The sequence below is a fragment of the Helianthus annuus genome, chromosome 11, assembly GCF_002127325.2.
Source record: "Helianthus annuus cultivar XRQ/B chromosome 11, HanXRQr2.0-SUNRISE, whole genome shotgun sequence".
Taxonomy (NCBI): Eukaryota; Viridiplantae; Streptophyta; class Magnoliopsida; order Asterales; family Asteraceae; genus Helianthus; species Helianthus annuus.
Window position 1 is genome coordinate 170,134,985 of NC_035443.2, and position 26,381 is coordinate 170,161,365.

The 26,381-nt window shown below is 42.1% G+C and overlaps 1 protein-coding gene across 1 annotated transcript; it reads left to right on the top strand.

The window, feature by feature from the left end:
* Positions 1 to 17,783: 17,783 nt before the first annotated feature.
* On the top strand, positions 17,784 to 18,122 carry LOC110932581. The gene has a single exon (XM_022175908.1). It carries the CDS (start codon positions 17,784 to 17,786, stop codon positions 18,120 to 18,122), a length of 339 nt encoding a protein of 112 aa, XP_022031600.1.
* Positions 18,123 to 26,381: the final 8,259 nt, after the last annotated feature.

Below are 26,381 nucleotides of genomic sequence, written 5' to 3' on the forward strand. Positions count from 1 at the left end.
CCCCCTTTAACGGAGGCGGGGTGGTTAAGGGCGCCAAAGGGCGCTAAATTTCATGAGGTGGCGGGGGGTGTGAAGCCACACCCCCTGACCTAATAATACTTTTGAAAGATGATTTGCATACATGAGGAGTCATCTAGTTGCCATTACCTTTGGCTTTAAATAAGACTATTTATTAAGAAAACTACGTTATCGTTATGCCTTATCTTATATTCTAGTCATGAATTGGTTAGTTTATAAAGTTATTCAGTTAAAAAAGGTGTGGCTAATTTTAAGGTTTAAAACAAAAGTCTTTAAAATGCATAAAAAGTATTGTATCCATATATACTAAAATCACTACCTAGCATAATGGGAACTGTAAGCATACATGTCCATTAAAATTGCAAGATACCTTGAAAATCTCAAGATATTCCATTTTGATTAAGTTCTTAATTTATATTATTTATTTATTGATTGTGTTCTTCACAAAAGTTCATGTTCCAAAATTCAATAAGTACGCTACTTCTGGGTGACAAGTGTTTAAGAGACTTAGGTGGTGCTTGTTTTTCTAAAAAAGATCTGCGCAGACTCTTCTGTCTACGCTGCGCAGACATTGCCATCTGCAAACTATTTGTTTTTCCGAACACGTTTCCCTAAAAAAACATCTGTGCGAGCTCTTCTTGGTGCAGAGTTGGCCCAACCACTTCTAAAATCTTCTAAGGTTGCAGAGGGTTAAACAACACCACTGTCCACCACCCACCACCACCGTCCACAACCGTTATTATTATTATTTTTTTGGTTTTTAAGAATATCTGGAAATGAACAAGAACACAAGTTCTGAACATAAGGGTGTATGGGGCGCAATCGGGGAGCGGTTCGGTGAAGGCTTTCCCCGATCGGGAACACCGCCGCCATCCCCGCGGGGTCCCGAATCGGGGTAGCTTTTGGGTGTGGGGTTACCGCTTGAATTTGCACGTTGAACGATGATATGACCGTTGCCAACGGTCGATTTTATTAAAAAAAAAAAAAATTCAATTTTTTTTAAACAATATATACTACCAATCTAATTCATTTTTTTTACCACATTCACAACTCTCAAACCCACACCAAAACTCTCATTCCTTTCAATCTTTCAAACACAAAATGGATTCCAAGTTCCCGTTTCTTTCTACCCTACCCGACTTTCCCGACGATGGAGATGCATCGTCAAGCGATAGTAGCTTAGTTTTCTTCCAAAATCTCATCCAACAAGCGGAGCTACTAGACACGGCATCGTCTAGTAAAAAAAATTATGTCCGTCGAGATCGTGTGGGGGGCCACGAGACACTCATGGCCGATTATTTTGATGAAAATCCAAAATTTAGTGAAGATACTTTTCGTCACAGGTTTCGTATGTCCAAGTCTTTGTTCCTAAAAATTGTTAGTGACGTGGAAGCGTATGACGAGTGGTTTCAAGAAGGCTTAGACGGGAGAATGAAGAAAAGCTTTACACCGTTGCAAAAGGTTACTTCGGCAATTAAACAACTTGCAACCGGTAACCCACCAGACGAGGGGGACGAGTATTTAAATATGTCTGAAAGGACCTCTCGTGAGTGCCTTGAATATTTCTGCGAGACGGTATGTAAAAGGTATGGCGGTGAATTCCTACGTAGACCAACGAGCCACGACATCGCGCTATTGTATCAGGCTCATGAGGATAGGCATCACCTACCTGGTATGTTAGGGAGTCTGGATTGTACACACTTCGTCTGGAGAATGTGCCCCACAGAATTGCGTGGACAATACATGAGAGGCGATCATCAATACCCGACGGTTATGTTAGAAGCGGTAGCGTCTCAAGATTTGTGGATTTGGCATGCTTTTTGTGGGCCAGCGGGTTCACAAAACGATATCAACGTGCTGCAACAATCTCCGTTATTTCTTGCTCAACGAAACGGAACGGCGCCAAATTGTCCATTTCAAGTGAACAACCACTTATACAAACGCGGGTATTATCTTACTGATGGGATCTACCCTACCTGGTCCGTGTTTGTGAAGTCTTTTCCATATCCACACGACCCGAACGAAAAAAAATTCAAGAGGCAACACGAGGCCGCAAGAAAAGATGTGGAACGGGCGTTTGGTGTGTTAAAGTCGAAGTGGGGAATACTAAATCGTCCAATGCGTTCGAAAACGGTGAGAAAGATAAGGTTCATCGTGTATACGTGCCTTATTTTACACAACATGATTATAAAAGACGACGGAAGGGCGATAGCACCGGTTCATATTCAAGATCCTCCAGTCGAACCCGTCTTCGATGATACAGCGTATACGGAGCTCATTGACGAAGACACGCATTGGAGGCTAAAACACGATCTCGTTGAGCATCTCGGAAGTTTAGATTTGCCTCACCTTGAAGTTGATTCGGACGAGGAGTAGTTTGTTTTTATATTTTTCTAGGTTGAATGTATTTTTTTTTTCTAGTTCGAATGTTTTTTTTTTAATTTAATGAAATGTCTTTTATTTAATTTTTATTTTTATTAATCTTTTTTTAATTTATAAAACATGCATTATTTTAGAAAAAAAAAAAAAAAAAAAACAACTCCCCTAATAGGTGAGTGCCGCCATCAAAAAGGGGTATTAGGGGAGTGTATTAGGGGAGTTGACGTGGCTTGATCTGATTGGTTACGTGTAAGATGGGGGACTCACCTATTAGGTGAGCACCCCTTACACCCTAAGGCAATGTGTACTGGGGCGCGACCAAGGGCCATAGCGCCGCTATGGCGCCGCCCACACCGCCCCCCCCGGCGCCATGATAAAAAAAAACAAATGGCGCGATGTGTATAGCGGCGCGAGATGGTGGTGATGATTTCTGCATTTTCCACTTTGGTCCCTGCATTTTACACTTTGGTCCCTATATTAAAACACTTTGGTCCCTGCATTTTACACTTTGGTCCCTACATTTTATACTTTGGTTATGATGAGGTAGGGGCTTTATGACTACGGCCTCAAATTACATAAAGCCCCATAAAGCCCCGGGGTGACGTGGAATGCCACATGGCGCATAACGCCCCTTTGAGGGCTTTATGACTACACATTCAAAAGGATAGTATTTTAATTATTGAAACCTGTTGTTTGGAAGCTGAGCTTATGACCTTAGTTTGCTGCATTTATATTTGCTGCATTTTTATTTGCTGTTTTTTGGTTTTCACTTTTCAGAACTTAAATTTGAAATTATTTTGTCCAGATTCTAATTTCATGAACTGATGGTGGTTGGTTGGTTACTAAGGTAGTAAAATACATAAGAGTTAAATGCTATTTTATTCAGTGTGGTTTGAGCCATTTTGCTAATTTAGTTCAAAGGTTTCTTTTTTTGTTTGTGGGTCTAAAAAGGTTTCACCGTTGCCATTTTAGTCCACTGGGTTAACTTTATCCATTTTTTCTGTTAACGAGAAGGGCAATTTGGTCATTTTATATGTAATTCTGTTAACTAGAAGGGCAAATCGACCATATAAAATGACCGAATTGCCCTTCTCGTTAACAGAAAAAATGGATGAAGTTAACCCGGTGGACTAAAATGGCAACGGTGAAACCTTTTTGGACCCACAGACAAAAAATGAAACCTTTGGACTAAACTGGCAAAACGACCCAAACCACAGGGACTAAAATGGCATTTAACTCCATAAGCATAATTATCTCAAGTTTTGTTATATATGTTGGGTTTGGACTCGAGCTCAAAGTTAAACAAGCAAGCTCCAGTCTCGGCTTGTAAAATGCTTCAGCCAACTCTGCCTTGTCAACCAAGCTTGTGAGTTTTTTTTAACCATATATTTTAATTGCATATTTCCCCTACTGAAGGGGTATGGTCCCAAAAACGCCGCGCAAACCTCCGTCAAGGTTGCGCGAGGAACCATACTCCTTATTCAATAAACTTCCTACCATGAGCATCGCGCGAGTTACACCATCTCCTGTTCTACGACGCGCGAGGGTTAGTCGACAAGAAGCTCCGATAACAGCACTTAGCATACTGAAGGAGCACACAGTCAACCCCAAACCCCGCGCAAGTCAGTTACGTGCTCAGCAAGAATCACACAAGGAAGCAGCGCAAAGCTGCTCCAGGTAGTACACAAGGTACAAGTGGCAGAGAAAAAGAGCTAATGAGCATCCAGCAGGCTCTGTTCAATCGTGCGCCACGATCGTCTGACGAGAAGTACTCAAGGACGTCTACGTGGCACCAATCAGAGGACGGAGACATCTGTCTCACGATCTCCACTTGTCTGCTGATGGCAGAAGGACGACATGGCCGACAACAATCACTCGTGGCTCCAATCAGGGCGCGCCAGCGCCGAAGAGCTTCTAGAAGCTACTAAACGGTCGACTCCAGTGAGACAAAGAGCATATCCATTTTGTTGCCAATTACCGGCCCAAGGCCCATCAGCCCATATCCTCTTACACCTCTTCGGCTATAAATAGAGACCGCACTCCACAGGTTAAACATTCTATTCCCTCTACTCTCACTCTTAGCACTTAATTATCCTCCCAAAGCAGTCGCTTATTCTCACGCCGGAGCCCGGTTAAGAGGGAAACCCCCACATTCCCCTCTTGACGAGTGACGGTGTTCTTTTTTGCAGGATCAAGCATCAAGTCGGAGCTCAGATAATTCATTAGAAGATTAACCACTATGGTAGAAGCATAAACCAAACTGATTAGTTACCTAATTAGTTCAGTGTTTCTTCATTGGCGCCCACCGGTTTTTCTACAACCATCTTCATCTTCTTTTTTCTGAGTTTTTAACATCTTCCGTCCTTCGATCATGACTGGTCAAGGAATCATTCACGAGTTTGGCTTCGGAGCCAACTCTAATGCGGCGCTGGGCGAAGGAATCCAAAATATCCAAGCCCAGCAAATCGAAGAAATTGGTGAAGTCGAAGTAACCAATACTGGGGGCCCGCGCGGGAGCATCACCCGCATCACTCAGACGGTCACCCCAGGAAACAACGGCGATGGACCTTCAAACCCACCACCACCTCAGAATGTTTCGGCATTGCTAGGGCTACCAGAAGGCGAAACTCCAGCCTCATGGTACGCCAAGAATATCGCCACAATCAACGCAGCATACCAATCTCTGATTGCGCAGCAAGCAGTCTTGACAGCAGAACCGTCCTTGGTCACTCTTCAAAGTCAGGGGGCACGCCAGATGCCCCCACCGTCAAATCTCCAAGGCAGAATCAACAGGCCACCCCATACCAGGCGTCTAAGCGTACATGACACGCGCGACACAAGGGGAGAAATGGAAAGTTACGACTATCCGTCAAACCTTCAAAGAGGTCCTGTTCATAGCCGGCTCACGCCGCGCAACATGAACAACGAATGGGAGGAGACAGACCCGAATGATCCAACTTGGGAAGATGACGAGGGCTCGTCAGTCTTCAACCGCTTGCAGAGGAACCATGAATACTTCAAACCACGACAGCATGTCGGGTACACAGAAGAAGCTAAAAGAGATTTCCGCCTGGCCTACCGGCCAGCGAAAGCTGCGGAGCATTCAAAGTTCATCCCAAAAATCGCACTCGCGCCGCTTTTAAGAGAAAAGTTACCTCCGAATGTCGGGAAGTTCAACGGATTGACTGATCCGGATGATAACGTCAGAACTTTCACTAGCGTAGGTTGCATGGGAGGTTGGAACATGCCTATGTGGTGTCACTTGTTTATTCAAACCCTTACCGGGGCAGCTCGCGCCTGGTTTGACAGCCTTCCACCAGGGAAGATTAAATCATGGGTAGATTTCAAGACACAGTTTTTGAGCTACTTCAGCCAACAACGACGCTACCAGCGCGACACTGCTGAAGTAGAAGACATCTGGCGAAGAGATGGCGAAGGTCTGGAAGATTTTATCACCCGATTTAACAAAGAATGTTTGGAGATAGGCGGCATAAGCGAACAACTGATGCGTTGTCACTTTAAGAAAGCCATTCGCTGTGATAGTCTCATCAGAACTATCACGGGCAAAGACGGAATACCAAAAGAATGGGATAAACTTATGGAAGCCGCAAAAATCGTTGCGCAAACAGAGGAATCTCTCGCTGGGAACAAGAATCATTATTCTGAAGATCGATTCTCGAGAGGAAACACGCGCGGCAACAACAGGCGCAACAAATACAAGGGCAGCGATTGGAAGTCTGGGAGATCAAGAGGCCACGATGAAAGGCCGCGCTATAGAGAAGACGCGCGTGAAACAATCGACATAATCGGTTATAGGAAAGCAGTTAAAGATGATAATCATGATAAGCACTGGACCCCGCTCATCAAAACGCCAAAAGAGGTGTTAATGACGGAAAACCATGATTTCAAGGCTCCCAGGCCTATGACAAACAAGAAGGGGCAAGACCCCAACTTGTACTGTGACTTCCATAAAGACTCAGGGCACCTGACCGATGACTGCTATAGTCTGCGCCAAGAAATTGAGAAAGCGCTAAAAAACGGAAAGCTAAGTCACTTGGTGAAGAACGTGCGCAAAGAAACTCGTCAGCTCCATCGCCACGATGAGGGAAATCACAAAAAAGTCCGACGCTTAGAGACCCACATGGTCAACGGACCAAGATACAGTGCAAAAGAGAAAGGCAAGCGCCCCTATGAGCCTTCATGGCAAGAGCAGCAGGTCATTTTCCCGGTAGTGCGCGGCGGTCCTCGCGCCACACGACCCGTCGTCATTACCGGCATTATCGGCCACTATGAAACAGAGTACGTATTCATTGATCCGGGAAGTACGGCTGACATCATCTATAAGCAATGCTTTAATCAGTTTGATGAAGAGGACAAAGCGAGACTCGAGCCAGTTGATTATCCTCTGTCCGGATTTTGCAACGAGATGGTTTTCCCACTTGGTCAGATCAGCTTCCCCGTCACGCTTTCTGACGGGAAGCATTCAAGAATAACAAGCGTAAATTTCATGGTGATGCCTGTCAAATCGAGGCATGATGTGCTGATTGGGAGAGAAACCCAAGGTGAGCTGAACATGGTGACTTCCACTCCCCACTCAGCGATAGGGTTCCCAACCAAGACGGGAGTGGCAATCATCTACGCCAAGAAGGAAGTAATGTCAACTGAAGAACTGCGCCCAACAAAAGCGGCGAAGGTCTCAACAACTGAGCTAGAAAAGTGGGTGTTAAACCGTAAATACCCAGAGCAAACAGTGACAATTGGCCACGCCATTTCGTCAGATATCAGAACGCATTTAAAACAACTACTGTTCAGAAATATGGATATCTTTGCCTGGACCCGGCAGACATGACCGGTGTCCCGCGCAACATAACCGAGCATTGCCTAAACACCTACCCCTCTGTTGAACCAAAGGTCCAAAGAAAGCGCAGCTTAGGGGCAGACAAAACAAAGGCAATGAATGAACAAGTATGCGAGCTGCTCAAAGCTGGAATTTTGCGAGAAGTACGTTATCAGAGTTGGGTCGCGAACCCGGTAATGGTGGAAAAATCAAATGGTGGATGGCGAATGTGCGTGGACTATACTGATCTCAACAAGGCATGCCCTAAGGATTGCTATTCTTTGCCTGAGATCGACAAAAAGATAGAATCTCTCGCGCCATACAGATGGAAATGTTTCTTGGATTGCTACAAGGGATATCATCAAGTTCAAATGAAGCTCGAAGATGAAGACAAGACAGCTTTCCGTACTGATCTCGGGATTTTTTGCTACACAAAGATGCCATTCGGCCTCAAAAACGCTGGTGCCACATACCAGCGCTTGATGGATAAGACCTTTGCGGGAGATATCGGAAAGCATATCGAAGTTTACATCGATGATCTAGTGGTCAAAAGTCCCGAAGAGGACCAAATGTTGAAGGACATCGAAAAGACGTTCAATTCTTTGCGCAGTGTAAATATGAAGTTGAATCCAGCCAAGTGTTCTTTTGGCATGGAAGAAGGGAAGTTTTTAGGCTTCATAGTCACAAACGGCGGCTTTAAAGGGAATCCAGAAAAGGTCCAAGCAATAGAGCGAATGCCATCGCCGCGAACAATCAAAGAGATGCAACGGTTGGCCGGCCGCCTGGCCGCGCTTAACCGCTTTCTATCAAATCACGCCGCGAAGTCGTACCCTTTTATCAGTACTCTGCGCAACTGTGTGAAGAAACGGGAGTTCAAATGGACCCCAGAAGCAGAGAAAGCTTTTCAGCAAATGAAAGAATGATTGATTGAGCTCCCCACCCTGACTGCACCGATTGAAAAAGAGCCACTCATACTGTACTTATCTTATTCGGATAAGGCAGTAGGGTCGGTATTACTGGTGGAGAGAAATGGAGTCCAAACTCCAATTTATTACGTCAGCAGGGTACTCACTGACCCGGAAACAAGATATTCCAAAATGGAAAAATTGGTGCTTGCGCTGCTACACGCCTCCCGAAGGCTGCGCAGATATTTTACAGGGCATGTGATCACCGTGCTTACAAACTTCCACATCGGCACGATATTGCAAAAACCAGAAACATCCGGGCGATTAGCAAAATGGGCCATCGAGTTGGGGGGCCACAACATTTTGTACAAGCCGCGCCCAGCCATCAAGGGCCAAGTCCTAGCTGACTTCATCACAGAAGTCCCAATTGATAAAATCGAAGAATGTGAGCTGGTGGAGACTCCCGAAAAGGACGTGACAAATGAGACTTGGATGCTTTATACTGATGGGGCCTCAAATGAGGACGGCGCGGGAGCCGGATTGCGCCTCGTGAGCCCCGAAAACCATGAATTCACTTACGCCATCAAGTTGGATTTTAAAAACACCAACAACGAGGCGGAATACGAAGCATTTCTGGCAGGCTTACGCCTCGCCATCAAAATGGGAGCTAAAAATTTACGAGCACACGTTGATTCACTCCTGATAGCCAGCCAAGTTAACGGTATATACGATGCAAAGGGCGAGGTTATGGCCCTATATCTAGAGCAGGCGAAAGAGTTGCTTCAACAGTTCCAGTCTCACAAGGTAATCCACATCAACCGCTCTGAAAACAAACCAGCAGATGCGTTGAGCAAGCTTGCTTCAACCTCTTTTCAACATCTTGCTAAAGATGTAAGAATCGAAATACTCAAGAATCCATCAGTCCTGCTACGACAAGTCAATGTGATTGAGGTAGGGCAACCGTCCTGGATGACCCCTATAATTTAATATTTGCAAGAAGGGATACTCCCTGAGAACAAAGCAGAGGCGAGAAAAATTCAAAACAAGGCCCTGCATTACGAAATGAATGGTGGTATTCTATACCGAAAATCCTTCTTGGGACCATTGCTGCGCTGTGTGGACCCCCAAGACGTGAATTACCTGATCAGTGAGATCCACGAAGGGATCTGTGGCATCCATGCAGGTCCACGCATGGTTGTCGCGAAGATTATGAACGCCGGATATTACTGGCCAGGGATGCATGTCGATGCCCTGAAGGAGCTGCGCAAGTGCGATTCCTGTCAGCGACACTCTCCAAAAACCATGCGCCCCAAAAACGATCTTATCCCTGTATCCACTGCTTGGCCTTTTCAGCAGTGGGGAATTGACATGGTGGGACCCTTCCCAGAGGCTCCTGGCGCCGTTAAATTCATAATAGTGGCCGTCGATTACTTCACAAAGTGGGTGGATGTCACACCCCAACCAATGGCGGAAACATCGGGATGAGACGAAGTGTGAAGATTGCTCGAGACATCATAACGCTATTTGTGACAATAATTTAATAATCCAAATTTCATTTCCAAAATAAATTGTCAAAAACATTACAAGAAAAGCAAATAACAACATTGTTCAACATAACATAAACAAAATTGATACAACACTTTAAACCTAAACGTCTAAGTGAGTATCTAGGCATCTTTGCTATCCGTTTTCATTTCATCATCATCAACCTGTAACATGTTTAAAAATACAATTCAATGCAAAAGCAAAGGCGAGTATACAAGTTTGGTACGTACATAGCATAAGATAAAAAGTGTGAACAATTCCTCATGGCAAGCATATGATTCAAGATAAACATTAAATATGGCATGTGTCTAACATATCAAACCAAGAAAACGCAATATGCTCAAGACATAACCTCAAGTTTACGGGCGGGTCGTTAATCCTATAGCGCTACATATGTCAAGGTTTGGCTCGTACGAAGTTAATGATAAGTTCAACACATAAGAATAACCCAAGTTTAAAGTATCAAGCCATCACGTATACAAGCATGTTATAGGAACGTTCATGTGTTTAACAAAAGGTTCATGTGTAAGTTTTCAATAGGTAAACATGTTACACCCCAAAAGTGGTAAAAGTAAAAAGGGGGAAATACGAGTATACTCACGGTTTGCAAGTCTTTAGCTTGAGGTCCGAGAGTAAGTTGGTGGTTTAGCTAGTTGGAGCACCTTGTTCCTCTACACAAAGAAACAAAGTGTATGAGTTTGGGGGATTCGGAAGATTCGGAATTTAAGTAACATGAAAATGTAATAGAATATAATATCAAAGTATTCATCTTCCCTTCAACACTTGCATGACACTTGGTAACCACAAGGGTCTTAGTGATTTCATGAGTGGAACACTCATAAGAATCATGACAAGGTTTTAGGTCCTTAGATGATTATCAAAGATGTGTATGTACATATATATTATTTAACTTGTAGGATATATATATTTTAAGTATTCAAGTAAGAGGTAGAAGATTTATTCTTCATTTAGGTACCTCAAGATGGGTCATAGATGTCACGTATGGGGTAGGAAGACAAGCTTCCATTTAGGTACCCCTTTGATGTTCACCACTACACTTGATGTAAAAACAACCAAGGAGGGTCATGAACTAAGGTTATAACAAGTACATTAAGTAAACTAACTATTAGAAATCATCAAACCATGTGAGGATTTTATGTTTGGAACAACCCAAGTTGTTCCATAATCACTCATGTATCAAAGCTTAAGTTTGACATGATTTGTGGGTTAAAACCCTAGACAAAACACAATGTTTATGAGGTTTAATCCTCTGATAATTGAATGTCTCAACCTTGTTTTTAAGTTTAACCAACCACAAAAGTGTTGTAAGCATTAGGACATAGGAATGAGATGAGTAAACTCAAGTTTGATAAGAAATAACAAGTTGTTGAAAATAAAATATAAAACAGAAAGTTTTGGTCCATTTTAAGGCAAATCCAAGCATGATTCTTCCAAGGAAAAACCAAGGATTCAAACCTAAGGACATAATGAAGCATTAGGAAGAAGAACCAAGTGATTTAGTTAAGAAATGAGTGAGTTACACTCACTTTAGTAAAGATGCAAGAAGCTGTCCAAACTCAGATTTTCTGCTGATTTGAGAGTGTTTTAGTGAAGATTAGAGAGTTGTGAAAGTGTCAAATGGGTTGGAGAAGGTGGGTATTTATAATGAATGAGTTAGAAGGTGATTGGAGGTGATTAGAGGTGGATTAAAGGTGATTGGGTGAGTTTAGAGGATTGGATTTCGTGCACAACAGCTCAAAGAAACACAAGTCTGCCGAAACAGGGGGCTCGCGTGACGCCAAGCCCCCTCGCGTCACGCGGCGGGTAGGGTTTCTAGAACTTTTGTTTTATTACACTTAGGCCCCTGAAGTTTACATTTGGTTCCTTTAGGTGCAAAGTTGAGAGTTTAGGGACTTGTTTTGATATAAAAGCATAGTATAAGGTGTAGTTAAGCATGATGATCATAACCAAAGTATGTTTAAGCGTATAAATGTCATAACCAAGTATCGTTCTCGTTCAAAGGATGTTCAATGCATAAGTTTAGATTAATTACAAGTTTCACACATAGTTTCCAAGAATAATGATTAAACATCGATTGATTCACCAAATCGAACATACGAGCATACATAGAGTGTGTATAACATAAATGTAACAAAATACAAGCTTCATTAATGATCCAAGTCTCGGTTTGAAAATGATTACAAGGAAAGGAACGATTACAAGAATACAAAGTTTCCAAAAATAGAAATCCAAGCAATGGTTTCTAAATAGGGAAATTATGAAAACGCAGGGCGTTACAGTCTCCCCTCCTTTAGGAAATTTCGTCCCGAAATTTAGGAAGACGGGAGGTTTGAAAAAGTTTTGGTAATAAGGTCCAAAAAGGGTCTTCAAAACACTGAATTTCTCATGGCACGTTTTACGAGAGTTTGGTAACATGGTGAAAACACTTATATATAGGAAGTACCAGCGGCGTATCCACCATGTTTTGACCATGTGACGTCCGTTTCGTATCCGGTGTCATGTTACGTTCCGTGTCTTACCATACACAATAGTACACTCTATGGTTCTCACACGACTATCACTATAATCCCGTGTGCACCCGCGATTACATTGATCGTCACATGATCCGCATAACTTGTACTAGTTGCGTATGAATTAAGGTATAAATAAATTCTAAAAATAAGATTGCGTGCATAGAGGCATAGCATATAAGTACGCTTGTGTTCCAAATAGTATAACAACGTAAGCGAACCCCTCGGGTTTCGCCCGCGTATAGTGCGAAAGTATAAATTTTGTATAAAAAGCATGAGTCTAGTATAAGTTTAAATACGAACACGCACGAGAGCATAAACACAAAAACGCATGCCAGTAGTATGAGTAAGAGTATGAGTATATATGTGTGTACAATTTTGAGCATAAACGAATGAGCGTGAGCATAAACGTAAATCGTATAAATGAGAGTATATATATAAGTATGAGTCTATCATAAATTGTATAAATGCAAGTATAACTATGAATTTAAGTACAAACATAATTGTATTGGTATGAGGAAAATATATGGATGTGAATATAAGTTTAAGCATAGTTGTATAGGTACAGGTACAAGTAGGATATATGAGTATAAACACGAATATGAATATTAGCGCAACGTAATTGTGAGTGTAAGTATAATTGTATTACTTAGATATAAGTGTAGTGTAAATGTATAATTTGGGAACACGAGTATAATATACAACGTATGAATATGTATATGATTATGAAAATAAGCATAAAGGTGAAAATATAAATATAGGTGTAGACATAAGGTGTAGAAATACGAATATGGATATGAGTGTAATACGTAATGATTTTGTTTATGATATGAATCGTAATATACGAATTTAAACATGAAAAGAAAGGCCAAGAAGTTTTGAGTATGAAGGTAAAAATGAGGGTATAAGTGAAATTGTCGTGAGATATAAACTAAAGCACGTAAAATGATATACAATTATAAGCGTGAAATTTAATTAAAATCGAAATAGATTGAGTTGACATGAAATATAGAATCTAGTTCATAAATGTAAAGAGAGTATAAAACATTTATTGGTTATGCGTGTTATACTTTGTGAAAGAAAAGGGAATGCTACTCTTGCTTTAAAAAGGATTTACATTCGTTGAAGATGGTTGGTTCTTATGAAGTTTCCTTGCCCACACATTTTAAATTGACGTATTGAATAATGGTTGAAAAGGTTCTAGAAGTAAATAAGTTCGCATCGTTTTAAATTGTCTTGCACTAGAAAAGAAATTCGAAGTTTAGAGATTTTTGTGACAACGTCGATTCTTAAGAAAAGGATTTTGGTATACGATCTTAATGATTGTTGAAAAAAAAACGTCTTTAATAAAACATTTTACTGATTTTGAAAGAAATTTTAGTAAACGATTGAATACCGTTGGTAGTATTTCATAGGTGCTTGCGAAAAGTTGATTTGATTCCTAGTTGAAAATAGAAAATCTCTAGTTTAAGAATATGAGGTGAGCCTTTTTCAATAGTTACATTGATTACAAAATTTCATGGGCAATGGATTTATTAAACCAACCAGGTTGATAGTAGCATTTCGTAAATTTTGAAAATCGTGGTATAAGCGTTTATGGTAAAGGTTAAGAATTTTGTGTGTATGAGCTATATAAAATAGAATGTAGAATAAGAAATTCGTTTATATAAACAGTGCATGTTGAAATAAATAGGGATTTGGCTAATGATAAACGATTTAGATATAAACGTGATCATGTTTACGTAATATAGTCTATTAAGGAAAATATTGGTAACGATCACCTAGGTAAGGGAAATCACCCCTAATTCGTTGGCGAGGTCGTTGTAAGACGAGTAAAGAAACGAAGTTAGTCGTCAAGGTAAGGAAATCACCCTCATCTTGATGATGTGACTCCATTTATTGTTACAAAGGGTAAAAATAAAATTATGTGAAATCATGTATGCGAATAGTGTATAAATGTATGATAAAGTATTTGTACGATATATGTGTAAAAGTGAAATTCCAAAAATAATTCGAATTCGTAAAGAGGGAATAGGTGAGACTTGGTCATAATGTTTGTTTAAGAAAATGAAATTGATCACATAGCATAAAGGGTCACATAACGTAAAGATTCAAGTTGATTTGCATAGTATAAATGTTTAAATGTCTCATATAGCTTAATCATGAATTCCACATAACATGAATAAATGAAAGCATTGTAAATTTAGTTTGTTCACGAGAGGGATTATCATTGTTTGTGATTGCGATAACGTGCGAAATGACTAAAACGACATTTCGATATGAAAGAACGTTCAAGTATAAAATCACATATAAATTGAGATACATAAAAGAGAGGCTCAATAAAACATAGGAATGTTTCGGGTAGAGAAACGTCGACAATTCCAAAGTGGGTCGAAAGTCCTTTCGATTTAGAGATATTGTGCTTTGGCCTATAAGTAAGATACTCTCGTCGAGAAGCGATTAACGGTATCTTACCCTTCCGGTTACTACACATCTCTAAATGATTGGAACATTCGGGACTTTGGCGAGAATGAAAATCAAGGAATGGGACTTAATCGACAAGATGCGGGTTTCACCCCTAACTTGACGATTTCGTACCCTAAAGGTGGTTGGTACTTGTCGGCCAAAATAAAATTTTGACACTTTGACAAGGGTCCACTAGAGTTGAAATGGAAATTACCATTAAGTTGTGGATGTCACTCCTAGCTTAATGGTGAAATTTCGTGCAAAAATAGATTAAAGGTAGAGTGAGAGTCGTTTACCAAATTGTGGGTTTCACGCCTATTTTGGTAAAGTTGTCTCGTTGATGTTACAAGAGTATAAAATAGCATAAGTGTATTCGTGTTAGCCTTAGGAAAGGCGCATAAGTTTAATAACAAGAATTGTAGCTAGGAAGCATGTAAGGTAGAGCACAAATGTTTTAAACAACAAATAAGAGACAAAGTTCCTAAAACTATAGACTAGGGCAAAAGCATGGCAATTTTCCTAATTCCCTATAGTTATGGCTCTGATACCAATCTGTCACACCCCAACCAATGGCGGAAACATCGGGATGAGACGAAGTGTGAAGATTGCTCGAGACATCATAACGCTATTTGTGACAATAATTTAATAATCCAAATTTCATTTCCAAAATAAATTGTCAAAAACATTACAAGAAAAGCAAATAACAACATTGTTCAACATAACATAAACAAAATTGATACAACACTTTAAACCTAAACGTCTAAGTGAGTATCTAGGCATCTTTGCTATCCGTTTTCATTTCATCATCATCAACCTGTAACATGTTTAAAAATACAATTCAATGCAAAAGCAAAGGCGAGTATACAAGTTTGGTACGTACATAGCATAAGATAAAAAGTGTGAACAATTCCTCATGGCAAGCATATGATTCAAGATAAACATTAAATATGGCATGTGTCTAACATATCAAACCAAGAAAACGCAATATGCTCAAGACATAACCTCAAGTTTACGGGCGGGTCGTTAATCCTATAGCGCTACATATGTCAAGGTTTGGCTCGTACGAAGTTAATGATAAGTTCAACACATAAGAATAACCCAAGTTTAAAGTATCAAGCCATCACGTATACAAGCATGTTATAGGAACGTTCATGTGTTTAACAAAAGGTTCATGTGTAAGTTTTCAATAGGTAAACATGTTACACCCCAAAAGTGGTAAAAGTAAAAAGGGGGAAATACGAGTATACTCACGGTTTGCAAGTCTTTAGCTTGAGGTCCGAGAGTAAGTTGGTGGTTTAGCTAGTTGGAGCACCTTGTTCCTCTACACAAAGAAACAAAGTGTATGAGTTTGGGGGATTCGGAAGATTCGGAATTTAAGTAACATGAAAATGTAATAGAATATAATATCAAAGTATTCATCTTCCCTTCAACACTTGCATGACACTTGGTAACCACAAGGGTCTTAGTGATTTCATGAGTGGAACACTCATAAGAATCATGACAAGGTTTTAGGTCCTTAGATGATTATCAAAGATGTGTATGTACATATATATTATTTAACTTGTAGGATATATATATTTTAAGTATTCAAGTAAGAGGTAGAAGATTTATTCTTCATTTAGGTACCTCAAGATGGGTCATAGATGTCACGTATGGGGTAGGAAGACAAGCTTCCATTTAGGTACCCCTTTGATGTTCACCACTACACTTGATGTAAAAACAACCAAGGAGGGTCATGAACTAAGGTTATAACAAGTACATTAAGTAAACTAACTATTAGAAATCATCAAACCATGTGAGGATTTTATGTTTGGAACAACCCAAGTTGTTCCATAATCACTCATGTATCAAAGCTTAAGTTTGACATGATTTGTGGGTTAAAACCCTAGACAAAACACAATGTTTATGAGGTTTAATCCTCTGATAATTGAATGTCTCAACCTTGTTTTTAATCTTAACCAACCACAAAAGTGTTGTAAGCATTAGGACATAGGAATGAGATGAGTAAACTCAAGTTTGATAAGAAATAACAAGTTGTTGAAAATAAAATATAAAACAGAAAGTTTTGGTCCATTTTAAGGCAAATCCAAGCATGATTCTTCCAAGGAAAAACCAAGGATTCAAACCTAAGGACATAATGAAGCATTAGGAAGAAGAACCAAGTGATTTAGTTAAGAAATGAGTGAGTTACACTCACTTTAGTAAAGATGCAAGAAGCTGTCCAAACTCAGATTTTCTGCTGATTTGAGAGTGTTTTAGTGAAGATTAGAGAGTTGTGAAAGTGTCAAATGGGTTGGAGAAGGTGGGTATTTATAATGAATGAGTTAGAAGGTGATTGGAGGTGATTAGAGGTGGATTAAAGGTGATTGGGTGAGTTTAGAGGATTGGATTTCGTGCACAACAGCTCAAAGAAACACAAGTCTGCCGAAACAGGGGGCTCGCGTGACGCCAAGCCCCCTCGCGTCACGCGGCGGGTAGGGTTTCCAGAACTTTTGTTTTATTACACTTAGGCCCCTGAAGTTTACATTTGGTTCCTTTAGGTGCAAAGTTGAGAGTTTAGGGACTTGTTTTGATATAAAAGCATAGTATAAGGTGTAGTTAAGCATGATGATCATAACCAAAGTATGTTTAAGCGTATAAATGTCATAACCAAGTATCGTTCTCGTTCAAAGGACGTTCAATGCATAAGTTTAGATTAATTACAAGTTTCACACATAGTTTCCAAGAATAATGATTAAACATCGATTGATTCACCAAATCGAACATACGAGCATACATAGAGTGTGTATAACATAAATGTAACAAAATACAAGCTTCATTAATGATCCAAGTCTCGGTTTGATAATGATTACAAGGAAAGGAACGATTACAAGAATACAAAGTTTCCAAAAATAGAAATCCAAGCAATGGTTTCTAAATAGGGAAATTATGAAAACGCAGGGCGTTACAGTGGAGGCCAAAGCTCTCGCTTCAACTACAGCTATGATGGTGCGCAAGTTCATTTGGGAACACATCATTTGCAGATTTGGCCTACCACTCAAGATTGTAACCGACAACGGCACCAACTTTGCATCTGAAGACCTCCAGAAGTGGATGAAATAGATGAAAATCGAACACACTTTCTCCTCCGTTGCACACCCTCAAGGCAATGGGCAGGTGGAAAGCGTGAACAAGTGTATCGTCGATGGGATAAAGGCCCGACTGGGTACAAAGCGAAGAGGCTTGGTGGATGAGCTCCCGAGTAGCTTGTGGGCTCACCGAACCATGCCAAAGACAAGTACCAGCGAAACCCCTTTTAGCCTAGTCTATGGCTCAGAAGCGGTTATCTCGGCGGAAGTTGGCCTGCCCTCTCCGCGCTTGACAGTAGTCAACGCAATCGACAACGAGGTAGAGCGACGTCTTGACTTGGATTTGCTAGAAGAAAGGCGCGAAATCGCGTGAATTAGAGAAGCCAAGTACAAAACACAACTAGAAAGGTACTACAATGCAAGAGTCCGCATTTGTACCTTCACACCAGGAGAATATGTCTTCCGAGACAACGAAGCGTCAAATGCTGAACGCCCAGGGAAACTAGCACCCAAATGGGAAGGCCCATACTTGGTTCACGAGGTGCTGGGCAAAGGGGCTTACAAGTTACGCACCCTAGATGGTCACATCATACCGCGAACGTGGAATGCGCAACAACTGCGCAAATGCTATATGTAATTATTCTCGGCCTTGCGCCTTTTACTTTCCTATGTTGGCTACGCGCCCTTTACAATTAATGTATGTTGGCCTAAGCACCTGTTTCCAAGTCAATGAAAGCATACGACATGTTTTCCATAACTTCTTTCGTTACAAATGCATGTTAAACTTCTGATTAGCACGAAAACACTCCAGTAACTTACGAGCCCTCAAATGGGAACGCCTCCAAGGTCCTCCGCGAACAAAGCGCGAGACCGGGCAATTGCACTCATATGAGAGACACTTCCATTTATTCGAGCTAACTTAACCAAAGTTTCTAACAACAGTGCAATAATTGTAACGGGAAAGAACAAATAACATTCATTCAATCTAAAACAAGCGCGACCGCGCAAAAGTTTACATTCAAAACAAACAAAATTACAAGGCACAAAGCCTGTCGACAGAGCCTATTCAAATTCATCACTACCATCACGTTGATCGCCTTCATCATCGTCATCACCATCGTTTCCACCGTCATCACCATCGTTTCCACCATCATCACCAGCTGGCTCCTCCTCATCTGATAGTTCAACAGTTATCGGTGGGTCGAGAATGGCCTTGAGGCGCTGACACCAGTCGTCATGCTCTAGAGCCTTCGCGACTAAGTCCATCACAGGCAGTGATAGGTTATCATAAGCATTTTCAGCACGTGTCAACTCGGCAATAGCCTGGTTAGTCACCGAGCAATGACTCACGTCAAACTCCTGTCCAAACACCTCTTCAACATGTTGCGCACATTCCAGATACCCTCCTCGATGACCAACTGCGCGTGCGGCATCTGTCAAAGCAGCAACAGCGCGATCTAACTCTCCAGCATTAAGGACAGAGTTGGCAACCTACAAGGGAAAATGCACATTAAAAACAACTCCTTAACACAACTTCCAAAGGACAAGAGAATAGCATACCAACACTACTCCGCGGCTTCGCATCGACTCGGCCTCAGAGACAAGCGTATCAACGATGCCTTGAGCTTCAGAGTAGTTAGTCTGAGCTACATTAAGGGCGGCAGTACTAACATCACGCGCTTCCTCAGCAGTGGCAGCTTTAACTTTCTCCGCTGCAAGATCGATCTCCAAGGATTCGCATTTATCAACCTGATCATTCAGGCGGCGTTTCAGTTCAGCGATCTCGACATCCTTGGCCCGCAGATCCTTGTCTTTGTTTGACAGCTACAACTTCACATAAGCCAACTCAACCTAAAAAGCGACAAAGGACTTAGGCTATTTTGCAAATAGAGCACAGAAGGAAAGGGAGTAAGTTTTACAAACCTCAGTCTGCTCCTTAGCAGCCTGCGCAGCTTGCGCATCCTCAACCTTCGCAGTAAGCTCAACAACCTTGGCTTCAAGGTCGACAATCTTGTTACGAGCCGCGAACGCGCGTTCATTGTCTTTCTCACATATGCGCTTGAACTCGGCTTTCTCCTTAGCCAGTTGCTGCTCAGCAGCTTGAAGTTTGTTTTTCAGGCCCTCACGCCCCCATTCCTCCGCTTTCTTGTCAGCATCGAACTTTGCCTTCTCTTCATCAAAAGCGGCTTTTGACTTCTCAAACTCGTTAATGCGCTTCAACATTCGCTCGCGGTAACTCTCCCAATCCGCCCGCTCCCTAACCATCGTTCGCCACTCACGAACTATTTGATGATTAACAGCGCGAGTATTGGCCTCCCCGATCACATAAGTGCGATATAGCCCTTCATGAGTCTTCGCCCTCTGCCGATTGACCTCACCAGGAGTAAATGAATTTAGAACCAATCACGACAAGGACCAAACTCTTGAAAGGTGTCCCTTTGCTTCAAACCCCAGGGAGCTTGGTGAGGGGCATTACCACGTTCCTCTTCAGTATAACTTTTATAATAGATATCACCAAGGGTATCCTTCGCCCCAATAACTTGTGGGTTGTAACCCCCAGCCCCACCAGAGCTCGCGTCGCTAGAAACATACCGGCCTGATCCCCTGGCAGAAGTTACCTTGGTGCGATCAGGGACCTCAGTATGCGTGGGGTGGATAGGTTTCTCAAACTCAGGCTCTTTTCTCCTCTCTTGATGAGGCTTCTCAGGCCCCGTGGTGATCACAACTCCTGATCATCGTTGCCTTTTTCCACAGCTTTCTTCCTCTCCTTCTCCTTCTCCATATCAGCGGCTCTCTTCCTCTTCGCCTCCTCAGCCTTTTTATCTTCCTCAGCTTTCCTTTTCTTCTCTTCCCCAACCTTCTTCCGACGCTCCTCAACCCTTCTCTTCTCTTTAGCAGCCTTCGCCTTATCCCCCTCAGCGACATTTTTCTCCTTGGCAGACTCAGCCCCAACAGTCTTGGAAGATTTAATGGTAATCTTTGGCCTCTTTGGCTCTGGCTCGGTAAACTTAACACCCTTCTCAGGGGTGGTCTTCTTGGTCTCTGCAGAAACCAAGTGGTTAAGAAAGGAAAGTAACAAAGGAAGAATAAGGCAAGAATTTACCAGGAGAGAATTTATAGAGAGAACGCAAGTTGCTCGTTCTCCCAATCAAGGGAATCGCGCCAGCTACCGACGCAGAAGCCACACCAGTTGTGGTCTCGCTCCTACTTCTTTTTCTGCTGATCAGCTTTTCAGTAACCTCCTCTTCTTCTTCCTCCTCTTCCTCTTCCTCATGCGCAGCAGTAGAGGGAGTAGCACCAGCATCAGGGTTACGAGAACTCGCGCTACCAGAGCTCTTTGAACCACCTGCTCCAGTCTTCTTCTCGGCTGCGCGCGACAAGCCTTCAAGTGAATCACTAATTATCACATAATCTTTTAAGTCACTCTGTCGAAGGCGAAGAGTACCTTTACCAGCAGCACCAGCGGTTGCGCGACTACTCCCAGCCCCCTTACTAGTCAACTCAGGATTTAAGTTGCCTACCTTCTTCTTCCTCAAAGGTTTTTTCTTCTTATCTTCAGGGTCAATGCCCAGGTCGCGCAACACACCTGCAAAGATGTTAGACCACGGACTTAGCTCTCCGTTCGACGACCCTACAGACTCCTCGCTGGAAAGATAGACAACCTCTTTCCCAGCAGAAGTCACAGAGCGGAAAGGACGAGGTTTAGGTATTTGCGCACCTTCGGTTGCAGTAGGCGGCGAGGCAAATGCATCAGCAACCGGGTACATGAAATTACCCCTAATCTGGTGGTACCAATACTCCTCCCCAGCCTGGAGGGGGCGCACACTCATAGAACCACCAAAAGTGGGGAATGCAGCTTGGAACAGTTGCGCCTCTACACAACAAAGTACGTAAATAAACAACAGTTACGAAAAAAGAAGTCAAAAAGGCTAAGTAAATTAATAACCTCTATCGTTGAACATCAGAACCGGAACGTCTTTACTATCAGCTGGCCATTGGTCACTCATGCGCGCCGCCACCAAGACATTTTCTCCAAACACCCGGTTTGGAGTAGAAGTAAGCTTCTTGTACCAAGCGTCATTCTTGGGGATCGCCAAATCCTCCTTCAAAATTGGTTCTGACCACGCGCGAAAAGTCATGGCGATCGGTATCACCTCTTCACGAATATAAAAGAACTTCGGCTTCCAGTCATGAAAACTCTTGGGGGGGTTCAGAAGTATCTTTTTTGCAGCACCCCGACTGGCAAACGAATAGAAGCCCATGTTTTTTATTAGCTAATAGAATACCCTAAACTTGTCAACCATCGGCTCAATACCATGTGACCAACACAAGAACTCAAAGTGACGAACCCGGACCATACCGGGAGGGCTCAACTGTGATATATGAAACCCATAGAACTGCAGAATATGGGCCATAAAACTGGTCGCCGGTAGCCGGAAATTACCTTGATGAAAGAAGTCTTCGAACAACGTGATATACCCCGATGGTGCATCAGCAGCCGTCTGGTTTTGGCCGGGGTACTTAGCGTCCCACTCCGGTGGAAACCGGAAACTCCTCGTGATCTGCTCAAATAGACCCGGATCCCACCAGAGAACGGGAACAGGGCCCTCCTCCCCAGGAATATCCTCTCGATGTTCTTCAGCCATAGTAATAGAAGATTCAAGTTTTTATTGAAAAACTTGAAGATACGAAGAAAGGTTCTTGAAGATCTGCTACAAACTTTGAAGATTCGAAGAAAGATCTTGAAGATCTGCTACAAACTTTGTAGACTTGAAGAGAAAAAGACACGAAACGAGAGAAGGATAGTAATAGTAGAAGAGAGAAGTGATAACCTCTCACATCTCTTCGGATATATATACCCATCGCATTTAATGCGATGGGTAAACGTGCCGCGATCGCCGCGCACGTGACCAATCAGAAGATGACACGTAGGGAGGGAATCCCGGAGTGACGGTTACCACGCGCGCGTGGGCCTCACTCGCCTGACGGAAAGCCGAACCGTCAGGAAAACCTGACGACAGCCGTGTAACAGGTCAACTCAAACGTCACCATCAACGACGTTTCTCACCAACTTGTCAGAGTTCAAATTTCGAAGTTTTTCCCGCCATAAATTAAAACTAGCTTCATGCAAAAGCTACCAAGGCCGCGCAGTGTAGCAATGCCTTAACAACCCTTCGCGCCTATTCATGAAAAGCAATAACCCACCTAGAACCAAGCCTGGCAGTCGCGCCGTTGTAACCAATAAAGCCTACACGCGCCACGTCCGCCCGAATCCAGGAAGCATTTTCTTCAACTTTTATTTTCTAAGTCCAGAGCTCCAACCACTTGCCTTGCGCATGGTGCAGCACTGGACTGGGGGGACTTGAAGGGGTATGGTCCCAAAAACGCCGCGCAAACCTCCGTCAAGGTTGCGCGAGGAACCATACTCCTTATTCAATAAACTTCCTACCATGAGCCTCGCGCGAGTTACCCCATCTCCTGTTCTACGACGCGCGAGGGTTAGTCGACAAGAAGCTCCGATAACAGCACTTAGCATACTGAAGGAGCACACAGTCAACCCCAAACCCCGTGCAAGTCAGTTACGTGCTCAGCAAGAATCACACAAGGAAGCAGCGCAAAGCTGCTCCAGGTAGTACACAAGGTACAAGTGGCAGAGAAAAAGAGCTAATGAGCATCCAGCAGGCTCTGTTCAATCGTGCGCCACGGTCGTCTGACGAGAAGTACTCAAGGACGTCTACGTGGCACCAATCAGAGGACGGAGACATCTGTCCCACGATCTCCACTTGTCTGTTGATGGCAGAAGGACGACAGGGCCGACAACAATGACACGTGGCTCCAATCAGGGCGCGCCAGCGCCGAATAGCTTCTAGAAGCCACTAAACGGTCGACTCCAGTGAGACAAAGAGCATATCCATTATGTTGCCAATTACCGGCCCAAGGCCCATCAGCCCATATCCTCTTACACCTCTCCGACTATAAATAGAGACCGCACTCCACAGGTTAAACATTCTATTCCCTCTACTCTCATTCTTAGCACTTAATTATCCTCCCAAAGCAGTCGCTTATTCTCACGCCGGAGCCCGGTTAAGAGGGAAACCCCCACATTCCCCTCTTGACGAGTGACGGTGTTCTGTTTTGCAGGATCAAGCATCAAGTCGGAGCTCAGATAATTCATTAGAAGATTAACCACTATGGTAGAAGCATAAACCAAACTGATTAGTTGCCTAATTAGTTCAGTGTTTCTTCACCTACCTAATTATTCTTTTTTAGTATGACTAAACTGCCCTTTTCAAGTATACACTGGAATTGCCATTCGTTCTCCTCCTCTCTCTCGACGATTACTCCACTCTCATGTGGTTGTCCTTCTCTGGCGATTGAAATGTCCTTCCCATTGATCCTTCTCCGGCGATTTAAGTATCCCTATCGTTCTCATTTGGTTCGTCGATTCAACTATAATCGATTGGTTCTTAGTCGGCCCCGAGTGTTCGTTCTCCTCCTTACAGATTGTTTAGTGGTTAGGGTTTGTTAGGCTGTGATTACAGATTGCAATAGCAATGTGTGATTCCCTTTTAGTCTGTGATTACATATTGCAATCGCATGTGTGATTACAATTTTGATAATGTTCGTTCTCCTCCTCCTTACATATTGTTTGATAAGGAATCTGTTTTGATACCTTTTTTTCATTCCATAGTTTGTTTTTGATACCCTTTTTTCATTCTATAGTTTGTTTGAGTATGATATTTTTTTTACTCATAATGTATAATTTAATCCGATTCCATAGTTTTAGACTTTAGTAGCCATGATTCAATTTCTTAAAATTGAATACAATAAATTAATTAATTTCAAAAGTCAAACGATTGGATCATTTTTTAAGAAGATGAACAATTAAACAAGGCAAAAAGGGGTTTATCTGAATCAGGTATTGCCTATGCATCAGATCATCACTTTGCTAAGATTGCAAATTTGATCAGTTGCTTCAATTTAGGTATTCACCATGCTGCATCGTATCATCGTCTTGGGAGACTTATGGATGGGAGAAAATGAGTGAGAAGGGTCAAATGAACGCAACTAAGAGTCGCGATGTGTTTTTTCTTTCTTTTTTACTTCGTAGGGATGTTTTATCGAAACCATGTCGTTTTGGCAAGTTTCGCGTCTAAGGTTACACATATACAAACAACGAATTCATATTTCTAGCTCATGAAATAATCAAAAAACGTAAACTGAAATAACTTAGTAAAGACGCAAGAAACGAAATAAACTAAATAGCGAAATGTAGACAACTACTGTGAAAGAGACACAAAAACTAGTAAAAATGGGTAAATATCCAATTTTTTTAAGTTTTAGTAAAACTAAGGGTAAAATAGTCATTATATATATTATTTTTAATAAAATAAATCAAAATGGGTAAATTTGTAAATTTCTTAGTTAAAGAAGGGGATCTTGTCTCCAGTTTACTCCAAGGCTCTAACTCAGTTAAAATTTCAATTTAAGGTAGGGGTATTTTGGTAATTTTACTGATACAAGTATTTAATTTTATTTATTCCTTAATTTTGTTTTTGTATTTTATTGATATTATAATTCTAATTATTTATTCGTCATACATATCACTAACATCTAAAATCACCATTCACTGTCAAACCTCCACTCCAGCTAACATACCACCACCACCAGACATCATCACCACCCACCCCTCCCTTTCTGCTGCTAACAGATCACCACCACCGCCAGCACGTCATCACCACCCCTTCCCTTCTGCTAACAGACCACCACCACCACCATCACGTCATCGTTACCCCTCCCCTCTGCTGTCGGACCTCACCACCACTACCATGACTGTCGTTGAAGTTAACCACCGCTAAAGTCATCGTACCCAACCACCACCGCCGCCTCTTGAAAATCTTGTAATCGGCCAACGTTTGTAGTGATTTCCGGTCAAATCTTGTCTAGGGTTTCAAATCATATTCGAGTTTATGGTTTCAAATCTCGTTTGTAGGTCGAGTTTTTGATCTCGTGTGGATTTTGTGGATCTAGATCGAGTTGTAGAATGCCGCCGTCGCTTGAAGATGTTGTAGTTTCAAATCGAGTTTGTGGATCCAGATCTGGTTTGGGGAGAGAGGGTTTAAGGATGATGATCTTGAGTTGCGATGTGGTTTAGATCTGTGATTGTTCCATCTTGTTAGTGTGGTGGTGTATGTTGTTTTTGGTGGTAGGTGATTTATGGTGTTGGTGATAGGTTATGGTGGCTATTAGTGTTGGTTGCAGACCATGGTAGTCAGCTGTGGTAAGTGAATGTTTTAAAAAAACATATAGAGATATTATATATGAAAAGATGAAAATGCCCTTGCTTTTATTAGTAAAGTTACCGAAATGCCCCTACCTTAAATTGAAAATTTTAACTGAGTTAGAGCCTTGGAGCAAACCAGAGACAAAATCGAAACATCAGGTAGGAAAATGGCTATTTTTAAAGGTTTGGGACAAAACCGTTAAAATCAAAACCATAGGGAGCAAAACAGAAGTTAACTCTAAAAAAATAAAAAAAAATTGGGCCTCCGATGGGTTTGGGCCCTGAGCCGTCGCCCATCCCGCACACCCTTCGGGCCAGCCCTGGTATACTAGTAGGAAACCCACGTGA